Source organism: Balaenoptera musculus, chromosome 1 (genome assembly GCF_009873245.2).
Source record: "Balaenoptera musculus isolate JJ_BM4_2016_0621 chromosome 1, mBalMus1.pri.v3, whole genome shotgun sequence".
Lineage (NCBI taxonomy): Eukaryota > Metazoa > Chordata > Mammalia > Artiodactyla > Balaenopteridae > Balaenoptera > Balaenoptera musculus.
Genome location: NC_045785.1, coordinates 103,637,033 through 103,661,497, shown reverse-complemented (window position 1 = coordinate 103,661,497; position 24,465 = coordinate 103,637,033). Strand labels below are relative to the sequence as shown.

At 34.5% G+C, this 24,465-nt stretch overlaps 1 protein-coding gene across 3 annotated transcripts in view; it reads right to left on the bottom strand.

Annotated features, from left to right (window-relative positions):
* Window positions 1–24,465, bottom strand: part of MAN1A2 (mannosidase alpha class 1A member 2) — a 172,775-nt gene that overhangs the window by 77,581 nt on the left and 70,729 nt on the right. For all 3 annotated transcript variants that reach the window (XM_036854140.1, XM_036854150.1, XM_036854145.1), the window contains exons 4-5: window positions 16,224–16,342; window positions 10,667–10,747 (exon numbers count right to left, since the gene is read on the bottom strand). In XM_036854140.1, the coding sequence (XP_036710035.1) occupies window positions 10,667–10,747; window positions 16,224–16,342 (200 nt within the window). The remainder of the gene's footprint in view (window positions 1–10,666; window positions 10,748–16,223; window positions 16,343–24,465) is intronic.

Sequence of the window (24,465 nt, the reverse complement as noted above, 5' to 3'; positions counted from 1 at the left end):
ATGTTGAATTTTATCAAATGCTTTTTCTGCATCTACTGGGATGACCATGTGGTAAACTCTAACTTCTGATCAAACCAGTAACCATAATCATAATCAACTGTGAATTGGTATTAGTACTGTGACTTTAAACATGTATGAATGTATACAAATGTGTAGATGAACTCACAAATTTAAGATGAAATGTTGGAGAGTATATTTAAAATGGTATCTAGGTCAGCAAAGCTTAGTGGAATGTTTTATCCAATTACCAACACATCTACAGAAAATGCAGAGGTCGAATTTTCAATGGAAATTGCAGTAACTTCTGAAGCAAAAATAAAATGAAAATTAGTGCAATAAGGACAAGAGTGGCTAATATTTAAGTCAGGAAAAATTAACACTGTAACATTTCTCTTTTTTTATTCAGAACTTTAGGGCAAAAAAGGGACACTCTATTTGCCTTAGAAAATACCCCTGGGACTTGCCTGGCGGCGCAGTGGATAGGAATCTGCCTGCCAACGCAGGGGACACGGGTTCAATCCCTGGTCCAGGAGGATCCCACATGCTGCGGAGCAACTAAGCCCGTGCACCACAACTACTGAGCCCACACGCCACAACTACTGAAGCCCGCATGCCTAGAGCCCGTGCTCCGCAACAAGAGAAGCCACTGCAGTGAGATGGCCGCGCACCGCAACAAAGAGTAGCTCCCACTCGCCACAACTAGAAAAAGCCCATGCGGAGCAACGAAGACCTAACGCAGCCAAAAGTAAAAAAGAAAATATCCCTGAACTTATTCAGAAACGATCTTACCTACAGGCAATGAAGTACACAATTGTGTTTTAGTAAAGAAAAAGTTTGCTTTTGTTGTTTCTTTTATTTTGTGTTTATATTCTGGGAAACATATTAAACTCTATATAACCATTTCTCTATTTTATCTGACAGATTTCAGATGCATTTATCCACATAAATTACATTGTTATCTTAGGAAGGGATGCCACTTTGATAACTGTTAAAAAATGAGAAAATACTGTGAAAGAAACGTCATATATTTGAGGCTCAAGTAAACATAATAAATCATCAAGATTTTTAAACTTGTGAATATTTAAAATAAATAGCCTTGTTCTGAGAAAATATTATAAAGATTCACATTTATAATATTAATAAATCACAGGACAGAGGAACACTTTGTTAGGATGGCATATAACCCTCATTTGGTTCCCCATACCAGAACATTGAATGCATGTAAAATGTTCTTTATTCTAGTTACACTCTATCTAAATATAAGAAAGGCGCTTTGCCATGTTATAAATTATAGTTAATTTTCTGTCTTATGTGAGACATAGGAATTTATTGGCTATCCAGTATTAGAATAATCTTATATTCAATGTTTTATTTATTTTTAGCAGATTTCAGGGATTTATTTTTGGTTTCCTGGAATAGATATGGATCAGAGCTTTCAGTGTAAAATGATCAAGTAGAAAAGTAAAATGGTCAGTGAAATCTGATTGTATGAGAAAGTCAGAAAAGTAAAACGTTCTCTCTACTTTTTAGTAGAGTAGACTCTATCCTAAGAAATTAACTTATCTATTTTTAAATAAGTAGAAGGATTTCCCAGCTGTTAGAAACAGTATATTTACCACACAGGAAAAAAGTCAAAGGAAGAGGAAAAAAAAAGTAAAGTAGTATCCATTGAGTCAGGTGATATTGTTAGGCCCCTTCACATAATGTAATCCCTCCAACAACTCTCAGGTGAACTCTCTCATTCTTTTATAAATGAGGAGACTTAAATTACAGAAGGTAAATAGCTTGACAAATATTTTTATGAAACGGAGGCAGAATAGAGACTCAAACCTCTAGCTCCAAAGTACTTGTGCTTCCCTCCATTTCAAAATGTTTCTTCCTGAAGTCTGAGGAGTTAAAACTGCAAAAATGGAAATACTGGTAACATTATATACTTTTTCAGCATTTTAGTGTTTTCCTATGACAACAGCAACCAAAATTTCAACATTTTGCTTCAACCTTCAGATAAGGAGCCTAATGAAATGGCAGAGGCTGACACTTCTCTTTCATAAGCTGTTCATAGGTAATTTTGAATCATATGCTTTTTGGTATGCAAATTAGTCAACTACACACAAACAACTTAGTATTTCCTCTACATAGTCAGACAGGCATGAAAGTAAGAAAAACATGCTCTATCTCAAAGACATCATATAACGTTTAACCTGGTAAATATTAGGAAGCATGGAGTAGCAAGTAACAGCAGTTCATGGCTGGGAGAGGAACAGGGGATAGAGGCAGACCCTCTCTGAGGCACAGGCATACAGGGAATGCCGAAAGTGGACAGTAGAGCAAGAGCATTAAGAAAAACTTGCCTGCAAAACAGGCCCACTCTAATTACAAGGTAGTGTTAGAGGAATTTGAAGCCAGTGGTACTTTGTAGGTAACCTTAGCAATAAAAAACCCAAACCTGGTTCAACTCAGACTAAACTGACTCAGCTCCTAACACTAATAGCACAGTCATGCTATTCCAGGCATAAATATTATTAAACTCAGTCTTCACTGTCCCATCCATACATGATATTTTGCATTAAATAAAAAATTATTAAATACTTAAGAAAGCAAGAAAAATTAATCCACTTTCTAGAGACAAAGCAAGTGACAAATCAGACTTAATGAGGTTGAAATAATCACAAAGAATTTTAAATGACTATAAGTACTATGTTAAAAGACATAGTGGAGGACTTCCCTGGTGGCGCAGTGGTTAAGAATCCGCCTGCCAATGCAGGGGACACGGGTTCAAGCCCTGGTCCGGGAAGATCCCACATGCCGCAGAGCAACTAAGCCTGCAAGCCACAACTACTGAAGCCCGCGCACCTAGAGCCCGTGCTCCGCAACAAGAGAAGCCACCGCAATGAGAAGCCCACACACCGCAACGAAGGGTAGCCCCCGCTCGCCACAACTAGAGAAAGCCTGCACGCGGCAACAAAGACCCAACGCAGCCAAAAATAAATAAATAAATAAATTTATTTTAAAAAAAAAAAGACCTAGTGGATAAGGTGGAAAACATACATGAAGACAACGAGGAATTTTAGCAGAGAAATGAAAACTGTAAAGGTCAAATGAAGTATTAGAAATAATCACTTTAAAAATCAAGGTAAAACAGAGATGCAAAATGCCTTCAACAATGATCCAGCAATCCCACTACTGGGCATATACCCTGAGAAAACTGTAATTCAAAAAGACACATGCACCCCAATGTTCACTGCAGCACTATTTACAATAGCCAGGTCATGGAAGCAACCTAAATAAATGTCCATCGACAGATGAATGGATAAAGAAGTTGTAGTACATATATAAAATGGAATATTACTCAGCCATAAAAAAGAATGAAATTGGGTCATTTGTAGAGATGCAGATGGACCTAGAGACTGTCATACAGAGTGAAGTAAGTCAAGGAGAAAAACAAATATCGTATATTAACGCATACATGGAATCTAGAAAAATGGTACAAATGAACCTGTTTGCAAGGCAGAAATAGAGACACAGACGTTGAGAACAAACGTATGGACACCAACGGGGGACTGGGGGGTGGGATGAATTGGGAGATTGGGATTGACATATATACACTACTATGTATAAAATAGATAACTAATGAGAACCTGCTGTATAGCACAGGGAACTCTATTCAATGCTCTGTGGTGACCTAAATGGGAAGGAAATCCAAAAAATAGGGGATATATGTATACATATAGCTGATTCACTTCGCTGTACAGCAGAAACTAACACAACACTGTAAAGCAATTATACCCCAATTTAAAAAAACAAAAGCCGGGCTTCCCTGGTGGCGCAGTGGTTGAGAATCTGCCTGCTAATGCAGGGGACACGGGTTCGAGCCCTGGTCTGGGAAGATCCCACATGCCGCGGAGCGGCTGGGCCCGTGAGCCACAACTACTGAGCCTGCGCGTCTGGAGCCTGTGCCCCGCAACGGGAGGGGCCGCGATAGTGAAAGGCCCGCGCACCGCGATGAAGAGCGGTCCCCGCACCGCGATGAAGAGTGGCCCCCACTTGCCGTTAACTGGAGAAAGCCCTCGCACGAACCGAAGACCCAACACAGCCAAAAATAAATAAATAAATAAATAAAGTAGCTTAAAAAAACAAAAGCCTTCAACAGGCTCAAAAGTAGATCACATACATTAAAAGATATACCATGTGATACCACCTGAAAGAAAGTCAGAGTGACTATAACAGTATCAGACAAACTAAAGAACAGTGAATATGAACAGAGATAAAGAGAAAAATTTTAAAACAATAAAAAAACAAATTCACCAAGAAGACATAACAATCCTAAATATGTACACACCTAAGAACAGATCTCCAAAATACACAAAGCAAAAACTGATAGGACTGAAAGGAGAAACAGACAAATCCATAATTATAGCTGGAGGCTTCAAGACTCCTCAACTTAGTATTTGACAGAACAAGTAGACAGAAAATTAGTAAACCTATAGAAGATCAAGCAACACTATTATCTAGCTTGACTTAATTGACATTTTAACCCAACCACAGCAGAATACACATCTTTTCAAGCATACATTCTTTTTGATAGACCATATTCTGGCCCATGAAACAGACATCAAAAAATTCAATAAATTTGCTCTCTATTCACTGCCAATTAAACAATTAAACTAGAAACCAGTAACAGAATGCTATCTGGAAAATCCTCAAATATTTGGAAATTAAACAGCGTACTTCTAAATAACTCAGCAATCAAAAAGGAAGAAGAGAAATTAGAAAATATTTTGAATTAAAGGAAAATAAAAACATAACATATCAAAATTCATAGGATGCAGTTAAAGAAAGACTGAGAAGCAAATCTATGATATTAATGCTTACAAACTACTGGGAAAAAATAAGTTACAAAGATGTAATGTACAGCACAGGGAATACAGTCAATATCTTAAAATAACTGTATGGAGTATATGCTATGAAAATATTGTATTACTATGTATACATCTGAAACTAATAGAATATTGTTAAGTCAACTATACTTCAGTAAAAAATAAGATAAAAATAAATCACTAAAATAAAATAAGAAAAGGTGTCATATTAATGAACTAACAAGCTCCAACCATAAGGAACTGGAAAAAAACAGGAAAAAAAATGGGGAGAGAAGTGCAACTTAACCCTAAAGCAAGAAGTAAGTAAAGATAAAAGCAAAAAATTAATAAAACTGAATACATAGAAATAGAGAAATATCAATGAAACAAAATCTAGTTCTTTGAAATAAAAATATTAATACACTTGTAGCCAGACTGACAACAAAAGAGAAGATGAAATGGGGAACATTACTAAAGACCCTACAGATATAAAAAGGATAATAACAAAGTAATACAAACAACTTTACGTCCACAATTTAGAGGAAACAAATTCCCTGAAATACACAAACAACAAAAGCCACACAAACTACAAAAGCCACTCATGAAGAAATAACCTGAACAGTGTTATATCCACCAAAGAAATTGAATACATACATTTTAAAACTTAGTGGGAAAAACAAAAACAAAAAACTCCAACCCCATGTGGCTTCACTGGGAAATTCTACCAAACATTTAAGGAAGAAATAATACCAATTATACACAAACTTCTCCAATGGAAAAAAAGAAGAAACACTTCTGAACTCATTTTACAAGGTCAGTATTACTCTTATACAAAACATACATACACAGAAAGATATTAAAACTATAGATCAATATCCCATATGAACACAGATACAAAAAAATTCTCAACAATACATTATCAAATCAATCCCAGCAATATTTAAAAAGGATAATACACCATGACCAAGTGGGGTTTCTTCCCAAAAATGCAAGGTTGGTTTCATGGTCAAAAATCAACCAGCATAATTCACATTATCAACAGATAAAGAAGAAACACCATATAATCATCTAATTAAATGCCATAAAAACATTTGACAACATTCAACATCCATTCATGATTTAAAAAACCTCAGCAAATAGGAATAGCAGGGAACTTCTTCAAGATGATAAAGGGCATCTACAAAAAAACAAAACAAAACAAAAACCCTATGGCTAACATTATGCTTAATGGTGAAAAACTAAATGCTCTTCCCCTGATATCAGGAACCAGGCAAGGATGACACTCTCACCACTCTCATTTAACTCTGTATTTAGTGAAGGTTCTGGGCAATGTGATAAGGCAAGAAAAAGAAATAAAAGAACTATACAAATAAAATTGTTCTCTATATAGAGAAATAAAACATCTCTGTTCACTGACGACATGACTGGTTACAAAGAATCTATTAAAATCCATTTAAAAGTGACTAGAATTAACTAGTAAATTTATGATAATCTCAGGCCACAAGGTCAATATAAAAATCAACTGCATAGTGCACAACAATGTGAATGTTATTCTTTTATGTTATGTACATTTTACCACATTTTTAAAAATAAATGATAGTATCAGAAAAGTTATCTAGAGAAAAACAAAATGTCTTGAGCCAGCTGAAAATTCAAGTCTTTATTAAAAATATACAGTACCACTTTTTTTTTTAGACCAGTTTAAGCCAGTCAACGTTTTTTTTGTTTATTTATTTATTTATTTATTTATTTATTTATTTATTTATGGCTGTGTTGGGTCTTCGTTTCTGTGTGAGGGTTTTCTCCAGTTGCGGCAAGCGAGGGCCACTCTTCATCACAGTGCGCGGGCCTCTCACAATCGCGGCCTCTCTCGTTGCGGAGCACAGGCTCCAGACGCGCAGGCTCAGCAGCTGTGGTTCACGGGTCCAGCTGCTCCGCGGCATGTGGGATCCTCCCAGACCAGGGCTCGAACCCGTGTCCCCTGCATTAGCAGGCAGACTCTCAACCACTGCGCCACCAGGGAAGCCCCAGTACCACTTTTAATAGCATCAAAAAATATGAAATAGATACAAATCCATCAAAATATGTATAAGATCTGTAAAAACTAGAAACACCAATGAACAAAATTAAAGAACTAAATAAATGAAGAGATATATTATGTTCATGGATTGGAAGATATCAATTTTCCCTAAAGTTACTGATAGACTCAATATAATCCTAATCAAAATCCCAGTAAGATATTTTGTAGAAATCAGGAAACTGATTCTATAATTTATATAGAAAATAAAACTACAATAGCCAAAACAATTTTGAAGGGGAACAAAGTTGGAGGACTCACACAACCTGATTACGAGACCATAAAGACCATGATTTCAATTCCATAAAGCCATAATTATGAACACAGTGTGGTAACAGAAAAAGGACAGACACACAGATCAACAACAGAGTCTAGAAGTATACCCACATTTGGTCAGTTGATTTCATACATGGTCAATTGTTTTCAACAAAGGTGCAAAGTCAATTAAATAGAGAAAGACTAGTCTTTTCAATGAATGGTGCTAGAATTTTTGGATATCCATATGGAAAGAAATGAATCTCAACCTCTACCTCACAGCATATAGAATTTAACTCAAAATGGATTATAGATTTAAAAGTATAATAAAGTAAAACGATAATACATTTAGAAGAAAACAAGAGAAAATCTTTGTGACCTTGGATTAGGCAACACTTTGTAAATAAAATACCAAACACGTGAACCATAAAAGATGAAACTGATAAACTGGACTACTTCAAGATGTAACAACTTCAGTTCTTCAAAAGATAATGTTAAGTCACTGAAAAGCCAAAGACAGAGAGAAAATATTTGCAAACACATAGGTTATAAAAGTCCTATGTCCAGAATATACAGAATATACAAAAAACTCTCAATATTCAATAATAAGAAAACAAAAAAAATTTGATGGCCAAAGACTGAACAATTAAAGAAGATATATGAATGACAAATAAGCACATGAAAAGGTGCTCAACATGGTTTGTCATTAGAGAAAAGTAAAATAAAACCACAGTGAGATACTAATACACACCTATTAGAACAGCTAAAAATAATACAGAAACTCTCAATACCAAGTACTGGTCATGATGGAAGGCAACTATTTGAAAAAGTCTGGCAAGTTCTTCCAAAGTTTACTTACCATTTGATCCAGCAATCCCACTTCTAGATAGTTACCCAAGAGAAATGAAAATTTATGATCCCACAGAATCCTAATGGAAATATTTATAGCAGCTTTATTCAGAATCTCCAAAAATAAAGACCAATCCATTGGTGAATGGATAAACTGTTAGAGCCACACAATGGAATACCATACAGCAGTAAAAAGGAATGAATTACTAAATACATGAATAAATCTCAAATGCATTGTGCTACATGAAAGAAGCCAGTACTCCTCACTGTACGAACAGAAAACAGATCAGTCGTTACCAGAGGCTGGTGGTAGCATGCGGGGTAACTATAAAATGGTAAAAGGGAATTTTCTGGGATGATAGAATTCTTCTATATCTCACTTGTACTGGTGCTTACTAGATTGTATGCACTGTCAAAACTCAAAGAAGTATACACTAAAGTGGGTGAATTTTACTCTATATAATACCTCAATAAACCTGACCAAAAAATCCTATCGATTAATTTACAATGATTTTATTCATATAAGCTAGGTCAGAGTTTCTCAAAGTATAGAACCAGCATTTCCAAAATCACCTTTAACACAGAGTACTTTACTAAAACCATAAATAATGGTTTCCACCTCAAACCAACTGAATTTCAGTCCTGTGAGTAGGGCTTGGAATCTTCATTTTTATAAAACACACTATGTGACCCTGAAACACACTGAAGTTTGAAAACCTCTTTGCGAGAGTATAAACCTTTTATTTTATTAAATGGGAACTGAGGTGTTCTGACAGTTGAAAGATAGGTTGGAGGTATAATCAAGTTACATAGTAAAGGCTGACAGTAAAATCATATATTAAGTAAGAAATGTTATTTATCTAATATTATATATTAAATACCATCATCTTCAAACATATTTCTTCTACAGAAAAAGTTGTACATGGGTATCTCACTCTTTACACACAAAAGCACACAAAGATAGATGAAATAATTAAATATAAGTATATAAAATCATAAAAATCCAGAAGAAAAGTGGAAATATTTGTTTTGTAATGATACAGCCAGAGGGAAGGCTTTCTAAAGATCAAAATCTAGAAGCCATAAGGGGAAAAACAATCCTAAAAATGACCACTTTAAAGTTAAACACAAAAAATAAAAACTGAAGACAACATAAAAATCCATCTTTAGAATACATATAATAAAAAGTGAGCTTTCTTAAATTTACAAAGCTATCTTACAATCATTTAGACCAACAAATCAATTAAATCTATGTGTCAAGTAGTTTCTCAGAAAACAAAACAGAAATGACTATAACCTCTTCCTTTAGTTTCTCTTTCTCACACTCTCCAACTCCACTCTTTAACCCATCTGAGTAGTAAAAAGCAATTTCCTACAGCCACTTCCCCATCACCATAAGTCTCAAGTGTGTCTGTGTGTATTACACCAAGACTTCCATAAAGGAGAATTCAGAGTTGTTGTTTTGTTTTGTTTTAATTTACAGCAATAAATTGCATTCAATTTCTAAATTGGCAGTTTTATTAATTAATTTTTGGACTTAGGAGGATCCATATTCATTCTTACTGATTCATTCCTTAATTCTAATCTTATTAATATATTTTCTACTTTTGTTTCAACCATGTAATTAATTGCAATGGCAAATCCTGGAGAAGGATAACTCCTACAGAGGAGACATAGTGTATATAATGCTAGGATCTGTGATGAATTTGTTTCACTGAGATTCTCAAAATGGAAAAATCATTATTCCCAAGAAACAGAGCTCTACCTGAAGATCTGATTATTTCAGCAAATCTGTAGATTAGTTCAATACTAGACAATGTAAAAAGACGACATGGGGCTTCCCTGGTGGTGCAGTGGTTAAGAATCCGCCTGCCAATGCAGGGGACACAGGTTCGAGCCCTGGTCCAGGAAGATCCCACATGCCAGGGAGCAACTAAGCCCATGCACCACAACTACTGAGCCTGCGCTCTAGAGCTCCCGAGTCACAACTACTGAGCCCAAGTGCTGCAACTACTGAAGCCCGCACTCCTAGAGCCCATGCTCCGCAACAAGAGAAGCCACCACAATGAGGAGCCCGTGCGCTGCAACAAAGAGTAGCCCCCACTTGCCGCAACTAGAGAAAGCCCTCGCACAGCAACGAAGATTCAACACAGTCAAAAATAAAAATAAATAAAATAAATAAATTTATTAAAAAAATAAAAAGACGACACGGGGGCTTCCCTGGTGGCGCAGTGGTTGAGAATCTGCCTGCTAATGCAGGGGACACGGGTTCCAGCCCTGGTCTGGGAAGATCCCACATGCCACAGAGCAACTAGGCCCGTAAGCCACAACTACTGAGCCTGCGCATCTGGAGCTTGTGCTCCGCAACAAGAGAGGCCGCGATAGTGAGAGGCCCGCGCACCGCGATGAAGAGTGGCCCCCGCTTGCCGCAACTAGAGAAAGCCCTCGCACAGAAACGAAGACCCAACACAGCCAAAAATAAATATATAAATAAATAAATAATAAAAATAAAGGAATTCCTTTTAAAAAAAAAAAAAAAGACGACATGATGCTAGGGAAATCTTTCATTTTACTAAATTCCATTCACAACCCTTTCCCCCCAAACAACATATCACTTGATTTTGCTCACCTCCTCTCCTGAAAGGTAATATGCTGCAAGTAGGCCTCCAATAAATCGAATGTTGACTTCAAACACAGACACCTCTGAATTCTGTGAAAACATATTGAAAATATTCACATATACATAAAGCTGTAACAGTTTCAAAATATCTTCAATCCTTCATATGTTTCTCACAAACATGCTGGGTAGAATGTTTTTTTTCCACTTTCTACGTCTTCGTTTCTCATGAAACTGCAACCTCACCTCCCATTTGTTAATGTTACTGAAACTCCTCTATTGCTGTCAGCACAGCTTCCTAATTGCCATAACCAATGGGCCATTTTCATGTGCTTTACATATTATTGTGAAATTATCAAGATATTTGATGCTATTGACTATTGTCCCTCATGAAAGCCTCTACTTCTTGAATTTTGGAATAGTGTTCTCTCTGCTGGTCCCTTTCTGTTCTAATCACTACACTGTAACGTCCATTTTTACTTCTCTCTCTCCTCATGAATTTTAAATGTTTTTCTAGTATATGTAACTTAATCAATGTTAAAGGAGGTACCAAAAAATAATGGCAAGATGATAGATTTTTCAATTAATAATGTTGAAAAAACTGACTCCTAGGTAAGAATTTAATTTGGATACTCATTTCATATATATATATATGAAATCCAAATGATTTAGAAGTAAATACAGAAGAAAACTGAAATAAAAACTAGAAAAAATGTGACAATATATCTTTACTTCCTTGAGAAAGCAGGTACTTTGTAAGCATAAAATCAATAGCATTGATAATAAATGATGATAGAAGGGCTTGAATTTCCCCATAATGAAAATTACCTATAAGAAAAAAAATCATGAACAAAATTAAAAGGCAAACAACAAACAGAAGGAAATTTGCCACAAGTATAGCAGTATTAATAATCCTACCACATAGAGTCTATAGGTTTGTATTAAATATGGATAAAGATATTGCTGAAGAAGATTCTAATGCATGGAAAGAAATTAGAAGTGGCAAAGAAAATAACCAAAGAATCCACAGAATATACAAAATTGACTAAAAGAAAAATAGCACTCATAATTAATTTTTAAATAAAAATTAAAAGGAAATATATATTACCCTGAAGTCTTTCCAACATTCATAGGCAGAAATCATTTGCTAACACAAGCATAATTCTCTAATATAGAATTTTCACAATATAATGTAATTTTTTAATAACATAACTGTTATCCTAACCCATCCTCAAAAGCAAAGTGGTTTATACTACTTTATATATTCCCAATATATAGCATACTGCAGGGTATATAGTAGACATTCACTAAATATAGAGAGGAAGGAAAAGAGAGAGAGAGGGCCTTTCTCCACTCACTAGAACAATAATACCAACTAACCAGTTTCCCTGACTTCATCCTTACCCTCTTCTCAGCACTCTACTTTTTCAGCCCCATATAGTTACAGTGGTGAACCTTTTAAATCTTAAGTTAGCATAGGTTACTACTCTGTGCAAAACCTTACAATGACTTCTGGTTACACTCAGAGTAAAATGACTTACTAGACCCAACATAATCTGATTCCCCACAACCTCTCTGACATCATCTCCTACCAATGTCCCTCTGACTCACTTTATTATTACCCAACGGGTCTACCTGCTGTTTGAGAACTGTCAAACTCACTTCTGTGTCAGTCTTTATACTTTACCTGCAGATCTCTAAGCAAATTTCACTTAGAAAGTTTTTCTGACCACACAATATAAAATTGTGAAGTAATCCCTCATCACTAATATTCCTTACTCTGTACTATTTCCCCAATTAACACTTACCATCATCTGAATATTATATAATTCTTATTTGTAAAATTCATACCTTCCTTCACAAGAGACAGAAGATAAGTTTCTAGAGGGAGAGAAGGGAAAGACTGAGGGAGAGGCATTATTCACAGGAGTAATGACTGAGAATCTTCCTAAATTGATGAAAACAAAAGTCCTCAGACTGAAAAAACATGAGTCCTTTAAGGAATAGTCTAAATACAGAATGGCAATGGAATTACAGAACAACAAAGCAAAAAAAGAAAATATTAAAACAAGGGGAAAAAAGACAGATTACCTTTTAAATATTAAACTGATAGCATACTTTTCAATAGCATAACAGAAACAGGAAGACAATGGAACTGTATCTTTAAAAGGTTAAGAGAAAATAATCATCAACCTCTAATTGTATACTCAGCTATCATATCTATTAGGAGAAAGCTTGGCTCTCTCATATCCACATGACTTCCCTTGGGTTTCTTCTCAGAAACGTCACCTTCAATATCCAATGGATATAAAATAGCAACCTCTCACCACCGCTTACTCCAATCCTACTTACTCTTCTTTAAGAGTAAGCACTTATCACTATCTGACGTGCTATATTCAATATATCTTGAATATGTATTTACTACTTTTCTCCTCAAACTAGAATAGAAACTAGTATAAACTAGAGATAAGACTCCATTTTGTTCATTCCTGTATCCATAGATTTAGAACAGTGTCTGTCACAGAGAAGGCACTCAATAAATATATTTATTTATTTATTCATTACTTAATTTGGAAGTTTCAAATACAAGTTGGGACCAACTAGACAACAATTACACATAAGACAAGAGGGAGATGAGCTAAATTAAAGCATTCTAAGATCCTTATGTTTTTCAGAAGAAGGATAGAGAAAATTATTATTTTTAAACTTTGGTAAGTATACCTATTAAAATTTTAAGGGTAACCCCAAAATGAATGGAAATGGAAAGTATAAAGTCAAACTAGTAGAGGGAAAAAGAGACATGAAGTAATTTAATCCAAATAAGATAGACAGAAAATAAAGGCAAATGAGAAGTACAATAATGATATAGGTAGCAAAACAATGATTGAAGATTCAACTCTAAAAATATGTTATACTAAATGCAAATATTTCAAGCTTAACAGTTAAAAGACTCCAAGACTGGATAAAAATAACAAAATCTAAATACGCACTATATGTAAAATATATGACAGCTAAAACATATGACACAGAAAGGGTAAAAGTGAAAGAATGGAAAATGACTGTGCTGATTATTAAGCTATTTTTTCTCAGCTTCAAATCATCCTTCTACACTCTACTTCGGTATACTGAAACTAGAACTCTTCAAATGCATCTGGCTTCCTTATAGGCCCTGCTGATGATAGAAGGTTCTACAAAGATAATACAAAGCTGAAGGAAGAAAAAGGAACTTATTCCTTCCAGTCTACTTCTAGTTTCTGACAGTGTCAAACCAGCCGTGGTTCTTCACCCTGGCGGTGGCAGTTGGTTCCAGGTTACGGTTCCCCTGCCACAGACACATTCCCCAAATCAGCCTCCTTGTGCCCTTTAGAGATACCAAGCCCTAACTAGGTACCCCCTCCTCAGAGGTCTGAGTCCTAGGTCTGAGAAGCCCCTTTTAAGAACTCCTAAGGTATCAAAAACAGAGTCCCAAGCTAGTAAATTTTGATGATCTCAACCTCTCCCCATCGTTCTCACAGTTCCAGGCATGGCAGCCATTTATTGTAGTTACTACCTCTTGTAATACCACAATGTTCTCTTTCTGTCTTTTCAGTGCCCCATTACTTGGTTAACAATTCTAAACACTAAATCCTCTAATTAAAAAAACTGTACCGTTCTGGTTCTTGATTGAGCCAACTGACACAATGATATACCAACAAATTATTAGGCATAATAAAGCTGCCATGTTAACAAACACGAGTATTTGAGATTCACAAATGCCAATCCTCTCCAAATTAATCTATAAATTGAATGCGATCCTCATCAAAATTTCAATACAGTTTTTCCAGAGCTTAAAAGAACAAAGAACTGATAATTGCTAAGATAATTTCCTAGTAGAATAAGATCAGATATCAAGATTCAGATATAGATATTAAGCTTTTCTTATAAAAATAGTTAAGACTATAATAAATATTTAGACTACTAAAATATTGATGTAGGGATAAAGAGAAAAGCCAGTAGAAAAGAATAGACTAATATAACTAACACATGACTAATGTGGCATGTATAAATAGTAGAGGAAATAAATGTTCTAGGATCAATAGATAGTTGCCTATTTTAACGTACCCACAAACTCAACTATATAAGGACTAAAGACCTAAATGCAAAAGCAAAACTTTAAAACATTTAGAATTAAATACAGGAATATATCTTCATGACCTTGAAGTACATAATCTCTAAGAGCTACATAACTATACAGGGGGAAAAACCTTGCATTTCTCAATCCCCTTTTACAGTAAGGTGGGGCCACATGAGTTAGATTCACTCAATAATATACAAGCAAAAATGGGGTAACCAACTTCTGAGCAGTCACATATCTTGTCTCTATCTCTTCCTCCTCTATGCAACTGGAAGGTTTATCCACCTTATCTTGAGGAATCACCTTGTACCATGAGGTTGAAGCTTTATACTGAAGTTGACAGAATAATAAGACAAAGGATCCTAGGTCCTTGGTCATCGAGGAGCTACCCAAACCAGCCCTAAACTGTTTATCTTTGTAATTGACTTGCATGAAAGAGAAATAAACATGTATCTTGTTTAAGCTATTTTGTACTAGATTTTCTGTCATTCACAGCCAAACCTAAACTTGACAATAAAAATTGTTCTGAGCTGTGTCCAAAATGCTAAAATAATATAAAAGAAAGTAATCAGTTTTTGTCTAATTAGCATCAGGAAAGGCATCAGAGAAGAAATAATTGTGGATTTAAATCACAATTTGAATGATACAGAGTTTGCCAAAGAGAAAAACACATAAGGAGTGGTTTCTCACTACAGTCAGAAGAACAGCAAAGTAAAAATATCATGAAAGATGAAAATGAATATGACAAAATAGTCCACACATCTTTTAGGTGAAAACTGGTAACAATGAAAATAACTGCTAACATTTACTGAACACTGAATATGTACCAGATTATTTCAAATAATCCTCAAAATATTGCAATAGGATAGCAACTTTATGACAGGTTTAGAAAGAATAAGTAGCACTTACTTATAGATAGGTTTCCCAAGTAGCACTAGAATTGTGGCTGTGCTGGGCTTCAAACCTAAGCAGCACTACTTAACAACTATGCCAAAATGCTGGAAGGATGAGCATGTGCCTAACTATGAAGGCTCTTCAAAACTGTGCCAAATCCACAACACTGTAAATCAGCTACACTTCAATTTAAAAAATAAAATAGATTTTTTAAAAAATGTTTAAAAAAACTGTACCAAATCATTATTTCTTTAAAAAATAATAAAACACTTAATATTTATAAAGTAATTTATGGTTTCCTGATATTTCTAATTCAATGTGCTTTTTTTCCCTAACTCTTGCCTTAACACATGCAACATATTACCTTCAATGATAAGGGTAAGAAAAGGAAAAGGAAAATGGTGAGAAAGGGTGTTTATTTTACGCAAAAACTGAACAACTGACAATCGCAAAAGAAGAAGGGGGACTTAGGATTTCCTTAAACTGCTAGTATAACACTCAAAACTATTGTTACAGTGTCTTTTCATAGTCAATGTAATAAATTATGAATTGTATACTCACCACGCTGAAATCAAGGTTGTTTTCGATCCATTTTTGCCCATCTCGGAATTCATCATGAAGTCCCATAATATAAAGGGTATCCAAAGCATCTACTATAGTAGCACCCATTTGTGAACTTCCTATATATGGGGGGGAAAATGTCATTAAAAAGATGCCCTTCATACAAGGTCTATTTTAATTTTTTATATTTAAAAAGTAAATCAGGACTTCCCTGGTGGCACAGTGGTTAAGAATCTGCCTGCCAACGCAGGGACACGGGTTCGAGCCCTGGTCCGGGAAGATTCCACATGCCGTGGAGCAACTAAGCCCGTGCACCACAACTACTGAGCCTGCACTCTAGAGTCCATGAGCCACAACTACTGGGCCCGTGTGCCATAACTACTGAAGCCTGTGAGCCTAGAGCCTGTGCTCTGCAACAAGAGAAGCCACAGCAATGAGAAGCCCACACACCACAACCAAGAGTAGCCCCCACTCGTCGCAACTAGAGCAAGCCCACGCGCAGCAACGAAGATCCAATGCAGCCAAAAATAAAAATAAATAAATAAATAAATTTCTTTATTTATTTTTAAAAAAGGTAAATCAAAGTAGAAATATAAGAATGAAAAAAAATACCCAACATGGTTCACTTTTCCATAAGAATAGATAATATACATTGTTTAAAACATTTTCCTAAAGATGACACATTGATAACTAATAGGAAGATAAAGGGAAACTAAAATTATAATTCTCCTTAATTTTCTTCCTGGTCAGAAAATGAGATATCTATCTACTTAATTGAGATAGATTGGGGGGGGGGGGGAAAGAGGATTAATTTAAGAAATGGGGAAGGTGGTTCAAGATGATAAGCTAAGTCATAAGACAACCAGGAACCATGCTCTTTTGGTATAAATTCATAGAAAGGGCAAAAACTATACTTAAAATAATAACAAAAGTGTAACAGGGCTACATAACCATGGTGGAATATAAACTATAACAGTCCTTAACAATCAAAAAGCAGGTAGAACATATTTAAAAAGAAGTCACAAAATAAAATGTGAGTAGAGAAAATCAAAATAGTAAGATCTACCCATCTTCAAGAAAGAGATCATCTTGATCTTAAAAGAAAATGTTTCAGGGAGGGAGGAACTAATTCAACAAAGCTAGCCTAACTGATACCAAAACTAGATACTGTAAACACAAGAAAACAGAACAGGCCAATCTTCCTAATGAATATAACTGCAAAAATCCTGAATAAGATACTAGCAAGACAAATCTAGTAGTGTAGTAAAAGAACAAATAACATGGAGCAGCTGGGTCCTCCCTAACCCCAGGAATGCAACTATTATTTCTACCTTCTGAGAATGAAAATCACCCACACAGCTTATTGTCTACATTAACATGACTTTACTGTTACACTGTTTTCATCAACCTGAGTTTACTCTTCCAGGAAACGCTTGCTCAGAAAGAGAGAAGCTGCAAAATAAGTTATTGTTCATTCCAGGAACTTCTTGAAAGATCCATCAACTCTTTAACAGAAAGTATCAAATGATGGCTAACACTCCAAAACTCTAAACCTCTTGCCTCTAAATTCTCCACTCACCAATCCAAAACTATTATATCATGATCCTTACCCAATCATAACCAAGCCATAATCAACCATAACTCCCCCAACTGAAAGGCCCTTGTTAAACAAGACTTAAAATCTCAATATATATCTCAACTTTGTCCTTCCTCGTCTGACAGGCTTACTATGGCTCTGGTGAGGTAGTGATCTCCCTTACCATGGTAAGCATTAAACTCAGCTTTGTCTTATCAACAAGTTATCTTGGTGATATTTTAGGAGTCAGCTTTCGACACTACTTAGGTTCACGTTTTCCATTTAGTATTCCTTCTTTTCTTTCCTTTTTAATTCCATTCCTTTTTCTCCTAAATAAATAGTGTTTTCTTGTGATGGTTTAAGGCTATACAAATTTGTTCTTATAATGACTGTCCTCAACCTACATCACATTTTCTTATTCATGTGCTCCTAATAATTTCTTCTACTTAAGAAGAAGTATATCTTCCCACTAATAAAACAAGTACTACACCACACTCTGATAAATCCCTTGGTCTTCTCCCCACTCAGTTCCCTTCATGTTGATATTAACTGGGTTATTACAGACATACTTTCCTTTTGCTTTTCTTGTTCCTCAGCTTTTAATTAAGATAATAAAAATTTGTCAAGCCATTTAGTCACCCATATATCCCTATCTCTTGCGTAATCATTTGAATTAAATATGTACCTCTTTTTTATTTTTGTATTTTGTCCACAATATTTATCATCCTTATTTTAAATCCTTAGGAGTCCCTGTTTTTGTTATTTCAATTTTTATAGGTAGTTATGCTCAGTTCTCTAGTTGTTTATTTAGCTCTGTAAGTGCGTGCTCCCCTAAGGTGCTGACTACTCTGAAATGGAAAAAGGCCTGACCCACATATTTATACCAATTCTAGTTTGTTCCACAGGGAGAGGTTTGTGCCACGAGCTAAACAGCACAAAGAAGAAAAAGGCAAAACTGAAATTACTGGCTATCACTGTGAGTGTTTATCTAGACAACTCAAGGTTTCAACTGGAAAAAAGTAAAGGGTCTAAAACTACCCTTGGGTCAAATAAGAATTAAAATATGACACTACAGAATATATAAAACATTAATAAAGATTTATTATGAGAACATAGGAGTCAACTGAACCAGTTCTCTGAGAAAAACTCATAACTTAAAAATTGTATACTATTTAATAAGAACAAATGAAAATGTTCTACTAAGAAAATAAGAAAAAGAATGATAAACTTGAGCAACAAAGTAGAAGAATCAGAAAAGCTAAAGAAATCAATGAATTAGGAATAAAGAAAACTGTCAAAATAATAAATTCAAGAGATGGTTCTATGAAAAGAACTATACAATAAATCTAGGACCAACTGATTTTTTAAAAGTAGTCATGTGAATATAAAAACACAAAAAAAGGAATTGAGAGTATATTAAAAGGCAGATACAAAGGAAATTAAGAAAACTATTTTTTTAAAAGCCTAATTTAGCCATATCTTCCCAATAAATTTGAAAATGAGTGGAATTGACAATTTTCTAAGAAAATAGGTATAATTTTGACTTATGAAAACGGAAATAGAAAATCTAGATAAGCAGACCAAGAAACAGGAAATTGAGAAATTTTCAAAGAGCTACGCACTATAAAAGTATCACACTCTAGAAGTTTCATAGAATAAATTCTACTTTAATTTTAAGGATGATAACTCCGACATAAATTTTGATAGAACATAGGAAAAGAAAGCTTAAAATTCAACTTACGAATTCTGCATACCATTGATGCAAAAATATAACTTAGTAAGAAAAATAAAACTATTATCTGATCTCATTCATGAGCATCCTGGAAATATTTAGGAATGGACTTGCTGGGGGGTAAAGTAAGTTTGTGTTTAACTTTATGAGAGACTGACAAACTGCTCTCCATAGTGCGCCACTGTATACTCCCAGCAGCAATGTATGAGAGGTCTAGTTGTTCCATCATCCTTCTCAGTATTTGACATTGTTGGTCTTTTTAATTTTATTCATTCTACTGGGTATGTAGGATTTTGCATTGTGGTTTGAATTTTAATTTCCCTGGTGACTGATGTGCTTATTGGATATTCATTTACCTTCTTTGGTGAATTACTAGTAAATCATTTATATATTCTGAATACATCCTTATACATGTATCACAAATATTTTCTCCAATTCTGGGGCTTGCTTTTTCATTTCCTTAATGTCTTTTGGAAAGCAGAAATTTTTTATTTTCATGAAGTCCAATTTATCAATTTTTTTTTCCTTAATGGTTTGTTCCTTTTGTATTCTAAAAACTCTTTGCTCACCTCAAGGTCACAAATATTTTCTCAAATATTTTTTACTGGAAGTTTTATACTTTTAGTTTTTATGTTTAGATCTATGATTCATTTCAAGTTCATTTTTGTATACAATGTTGAAGAGTCAAGGTTTTTATTTTTCTACATGAATATATAACTGACCCAACACCACTTATTGGAAAGACTTACCTATAACCCACTGAAAGCACCCTTGTTGAAAATCAATTAAAAATGTATGTGCAGTTCTATTTCTATTCTTTTTCAGTGATCTCTATGTCTATCTTTATGCTAAAACCATACTGTCCTCATTACCAAAGCTTTACAGTAAATCTTAGAATCAAGTAGTGTAAATCCTTCAACTTTGTTCTTTTTTAAAAATTATTTTGATTATTGTACATGCTTTGTGTTTTCATACAGATTTTAGAATCAGCCTATCAATTTATGTGGAAAGGTCATTTTTACTTAGATTGCTTTAAATCTAAATATGGATTTCAAGAGAACTAACATCTCAACAATACCGAGTATTCCAATTCATAAAGGCATCTCTCTCCTTTAAGTCCTTTTAAATTTCTTTCAATAATCACAGTTTTCAGTGTATAGACTTTGCACATAGTTTGTTAAATTCATCCACATATACTTCACATTTTTATGCTACTGCAAATGATATTATTTTAAAATTGTACTTACAACTGTTTATTGCTAGCATCTAGAAATATAATTTATTTTGTATATCAAACTTGTATCATATGGCCTCATTACTAAATTAGTTTTCATTCTAGTACTTTTTTATTGTTGTTTGGTAGATTCCCTAGAATTTTCTTGTGTGTGTGGGTGGGTGGGTGTGTTTTAATACTCTTTATCAGGCTAAAAAAGTTCCCTTCCAGTCCAAGTTTGCTGAGAGTTTTTATTATGGATGGATATTGAGTGTTGTTAAATGCTTTTTCAGCATCTACTGAGATGCTCATAACATTTTCCTCTTTTAGTCCCTTAATATCTTCAACTATATTGACTAATTTCCAAATGTTGAACCAACCACACATTCCTCAGATAAACCCCACTTGGTCATGAGGTATTATTCTTTTTACATATTGCTGAATTAGATTTACTAAGATAAATCTAATTTGGTCAAAGATTTTTGTGTCCATGTTCATGAGGAACATTGGTCGATAGTTCCCTTTTATTGTAATATCGTTATCTGGTTTTGATATTAGGGCTTTGGTGGTCCTATCAAGGAGATATAATTATCCTAAATGTGTAAGCACCTAACAAGAGTACCTCAAAATATATAAAGCAAAAGCTAACAGAATTGAAAGGAGTAAGAAAGAAATCCAATATTAGAGTTGGGAACTTCAACACCTCTCTCTCAGTAATTGACAGAACTACTAGATGAAAATCAGCAAGAACAGAAGAAGCCTGAACAACTCCATAAACCAATGAGATCTAACTGACATTAACAGAACATTCTATACCCAGTAACAGTCACTACACATATAAACATTCTTTTCAAGCACCAATGGAACATTCACCAAGACAGGCCATATTCTGGGTCAAAAAGTAAATCTTAAATAATTTAGAAGAATTGTAATTGCACAAAGTATATTCTCTGACCATAATGGAACTAAATTAGAAATCAATCACAGAAAAAGAAAAATCTCTAAGCATTTAGCAATTAAACAACTTACTCAAGGGAAGTTTTCAAACATACTGAATTGAATAAAAATGAAAACACAACATATCAGAATCTTTCAGATGCAGCTAAAGCACCACTTAGCAAAAAATTTATGGCACTAAATGCTTACACTGGAAAAGGGGATCATGAACCTATAATCTAGGCTTCTATTTCAAGAAACTAGAAAAGCAAGAACAAAAGCAACCCAAATCATGCAGAAGAGTGGAAATAACAAAGAGCAGAAATCAAAGAATTGAAAACATAAAGAAAATATAAAGAAGAACAATGAAACCAAAAGCTGCTTCTTTGAAAATATCAATAAAATAGATAAACTTCTAGCAGGACAAAGAAAAAACAACATAAATTACCAATATTAGCAATGAAAGAGTTATAACTACAGCTGCCACAGATATTCAAAAGGTAACAAGATAATACTCCAAACAACTCTATGCACACAAAATCAATAGCTTAGATGAAATAGACCAATTCCTCAAAATCATCAACTACCAAAACTAACCCAAGGTGAAACATATAAACCGAATGGCCCTTATAGAGGATGTGAAATAAACTGAAGTTGTAGCTTAAAAACCTCCCAGAAAAAAAGCTCCAGATGCAGATGGTTTCACTGGCAAATTATATCAAAAACTTGAGAAAAATATAAAACCAATAGTACACAATCTTTTCCAGAAAAATGAAGAGCAGAGAACACTTCCAAACTCATTTTATTAGGTCAATATTACATTGATACTGAAACAAGACAACGATAGTTCAAGAAAAATACAAAACAATATCCTTCCCAAAATATGAATGCAAAATCCTCAACAAAATATTAGAAATCATTAGCAAGTAATAAATATCAAGAAGAATTTATACATACACACATACACTGAAAATAAAAGGTGCACTTCAAAAAGCATTGTAAGATCAAGTAACATTCTGTTCCAAATCAAAATTCTTTGAAATGCAAAAAGATCTATTCCTAACAAAAATCTTTCAATTCTCCAGGATATCTAAGTAAAAATAATTCATTGTGACTATTAATCACTGCTGGAAAAATTATTATCAGTGATAACTTATGTCCATCAACATTTTCCTCTTCCCACTCACAAGCTCCAGGGCTGAGCCCTAACTAGGCAAAACCAAAGAAAGCTATCCCAACCCTCTGGGTATAGCTTTCGGGTCAAGGCTGGACACAAGACCCAGATAAACAAGAAACAAGGTGGTTTCTGAGAAAACCAAGTGCTCTTCTCTACAGTGTTCTCTTTTCTATAGATGTGTTAGTAGGAAGATATGAAGCTTCAAGTTGCTGCAGCCATCCCTCTATGAAGCCGGCCTGAAGATACAAACACAAAGAGGAAAATAGAGGAAAGAGATAAAGAAAAAAGCTTAGCTGGTATCAGATCTACTCTAGAACATCATTGAGCCGATTAAATTTCTTTTTTAGTTTAAGCCATTTTGAAATGGATCTTCTGTTATCTGTACATAAAGAATCCTCTGATGCCAAGGACAAACTAGACAAAAGTCAGAGGAATATGATTTCAGTTACCATATAAAAGAATGTTTTAATAATCAAGGCTAAGAGACAGGAAATGGACACATTTTAAATTGTTTTCCTTATAATCTAGAATATTGTAAGAGTTCAATACCTGCCTATATGTTCCTATAGTAATAGACTAGACTTTTAAAGTCCCTCCCAACTCTTAAGATTCTGATTCTGTAAAGGCATACTGAATTTGGGAGGTCAAATGAGACACTCAGGACTATGACTCCTCCCTTAGACTTCTTCTATGTAAATAAAAAGGTTAAAAACAGATTTTTTTAAAAAAAATCTCAAATCATACTCACCAGCAAGAATATGAGATGCAGAAAAGGAACAGAGCAAGTAGGAAACAGAGTCAAACTCTTTTTTATTAATCCTTTAATAAACTAACTACATGACTAAAAATATAAGACAAAATAAACAATAAAGGATCCATTCCCACTTAGCTTATTTGGCTGGGAAAAAAAATGTAACCACTCAAAAATTTTTCTAAAAGTATAAGCAACTAATTTTGACTACTGAAAATAATACAGATTGCATTTTCACTTTTCTACCATTTCACTGTAATTTTGTCATAATGGATTTTTCCCATGTGCTGGTATTAATTTTTTTCTATCTTTAAAGTTTACTGAAGCAGAATAAAATATCAATTGGAAGCATGAACCTTAGCACTAAGCTGCCTGTAATCAAATTCTGGCTACATTATTTACTAGCTGTGCAACCTTGAATAAGTTAGTTAACCCTAACTGTGCTTCAGTTTCCTCATCTGTAAAATGGGAACAATAATAATAGTACCTCTCTCATAGTGCACATAAATCACTTATATCAGTCCTTGGCATATAGCACGTTTATTAGTCTGCTCAGGCTGCCATAACAAAACACCATCCACTAGGACGCTTAAACAACAAAAATTTATTTTCTCACAGTGCTGGAGGTTTGAAGACCAAGATCAAGCTTCCAGTTTTTAGAGGAGCGCCTTCCTCTTGGCTTGCAGATGCCCACCTTCTCACTATATCATACCCACACGGCCTTTCCTTGGTGCATGTGCCGGGGGAGAGAGAGCTTGGGTGTTTCTTCCTCTTCTTTTAAGGGTACCAGCCCTATCTGATTAGGGCCCCTCGTTCAATCTTAATTACCTCTTAAAGGCTCTATCTCCAAATACAGT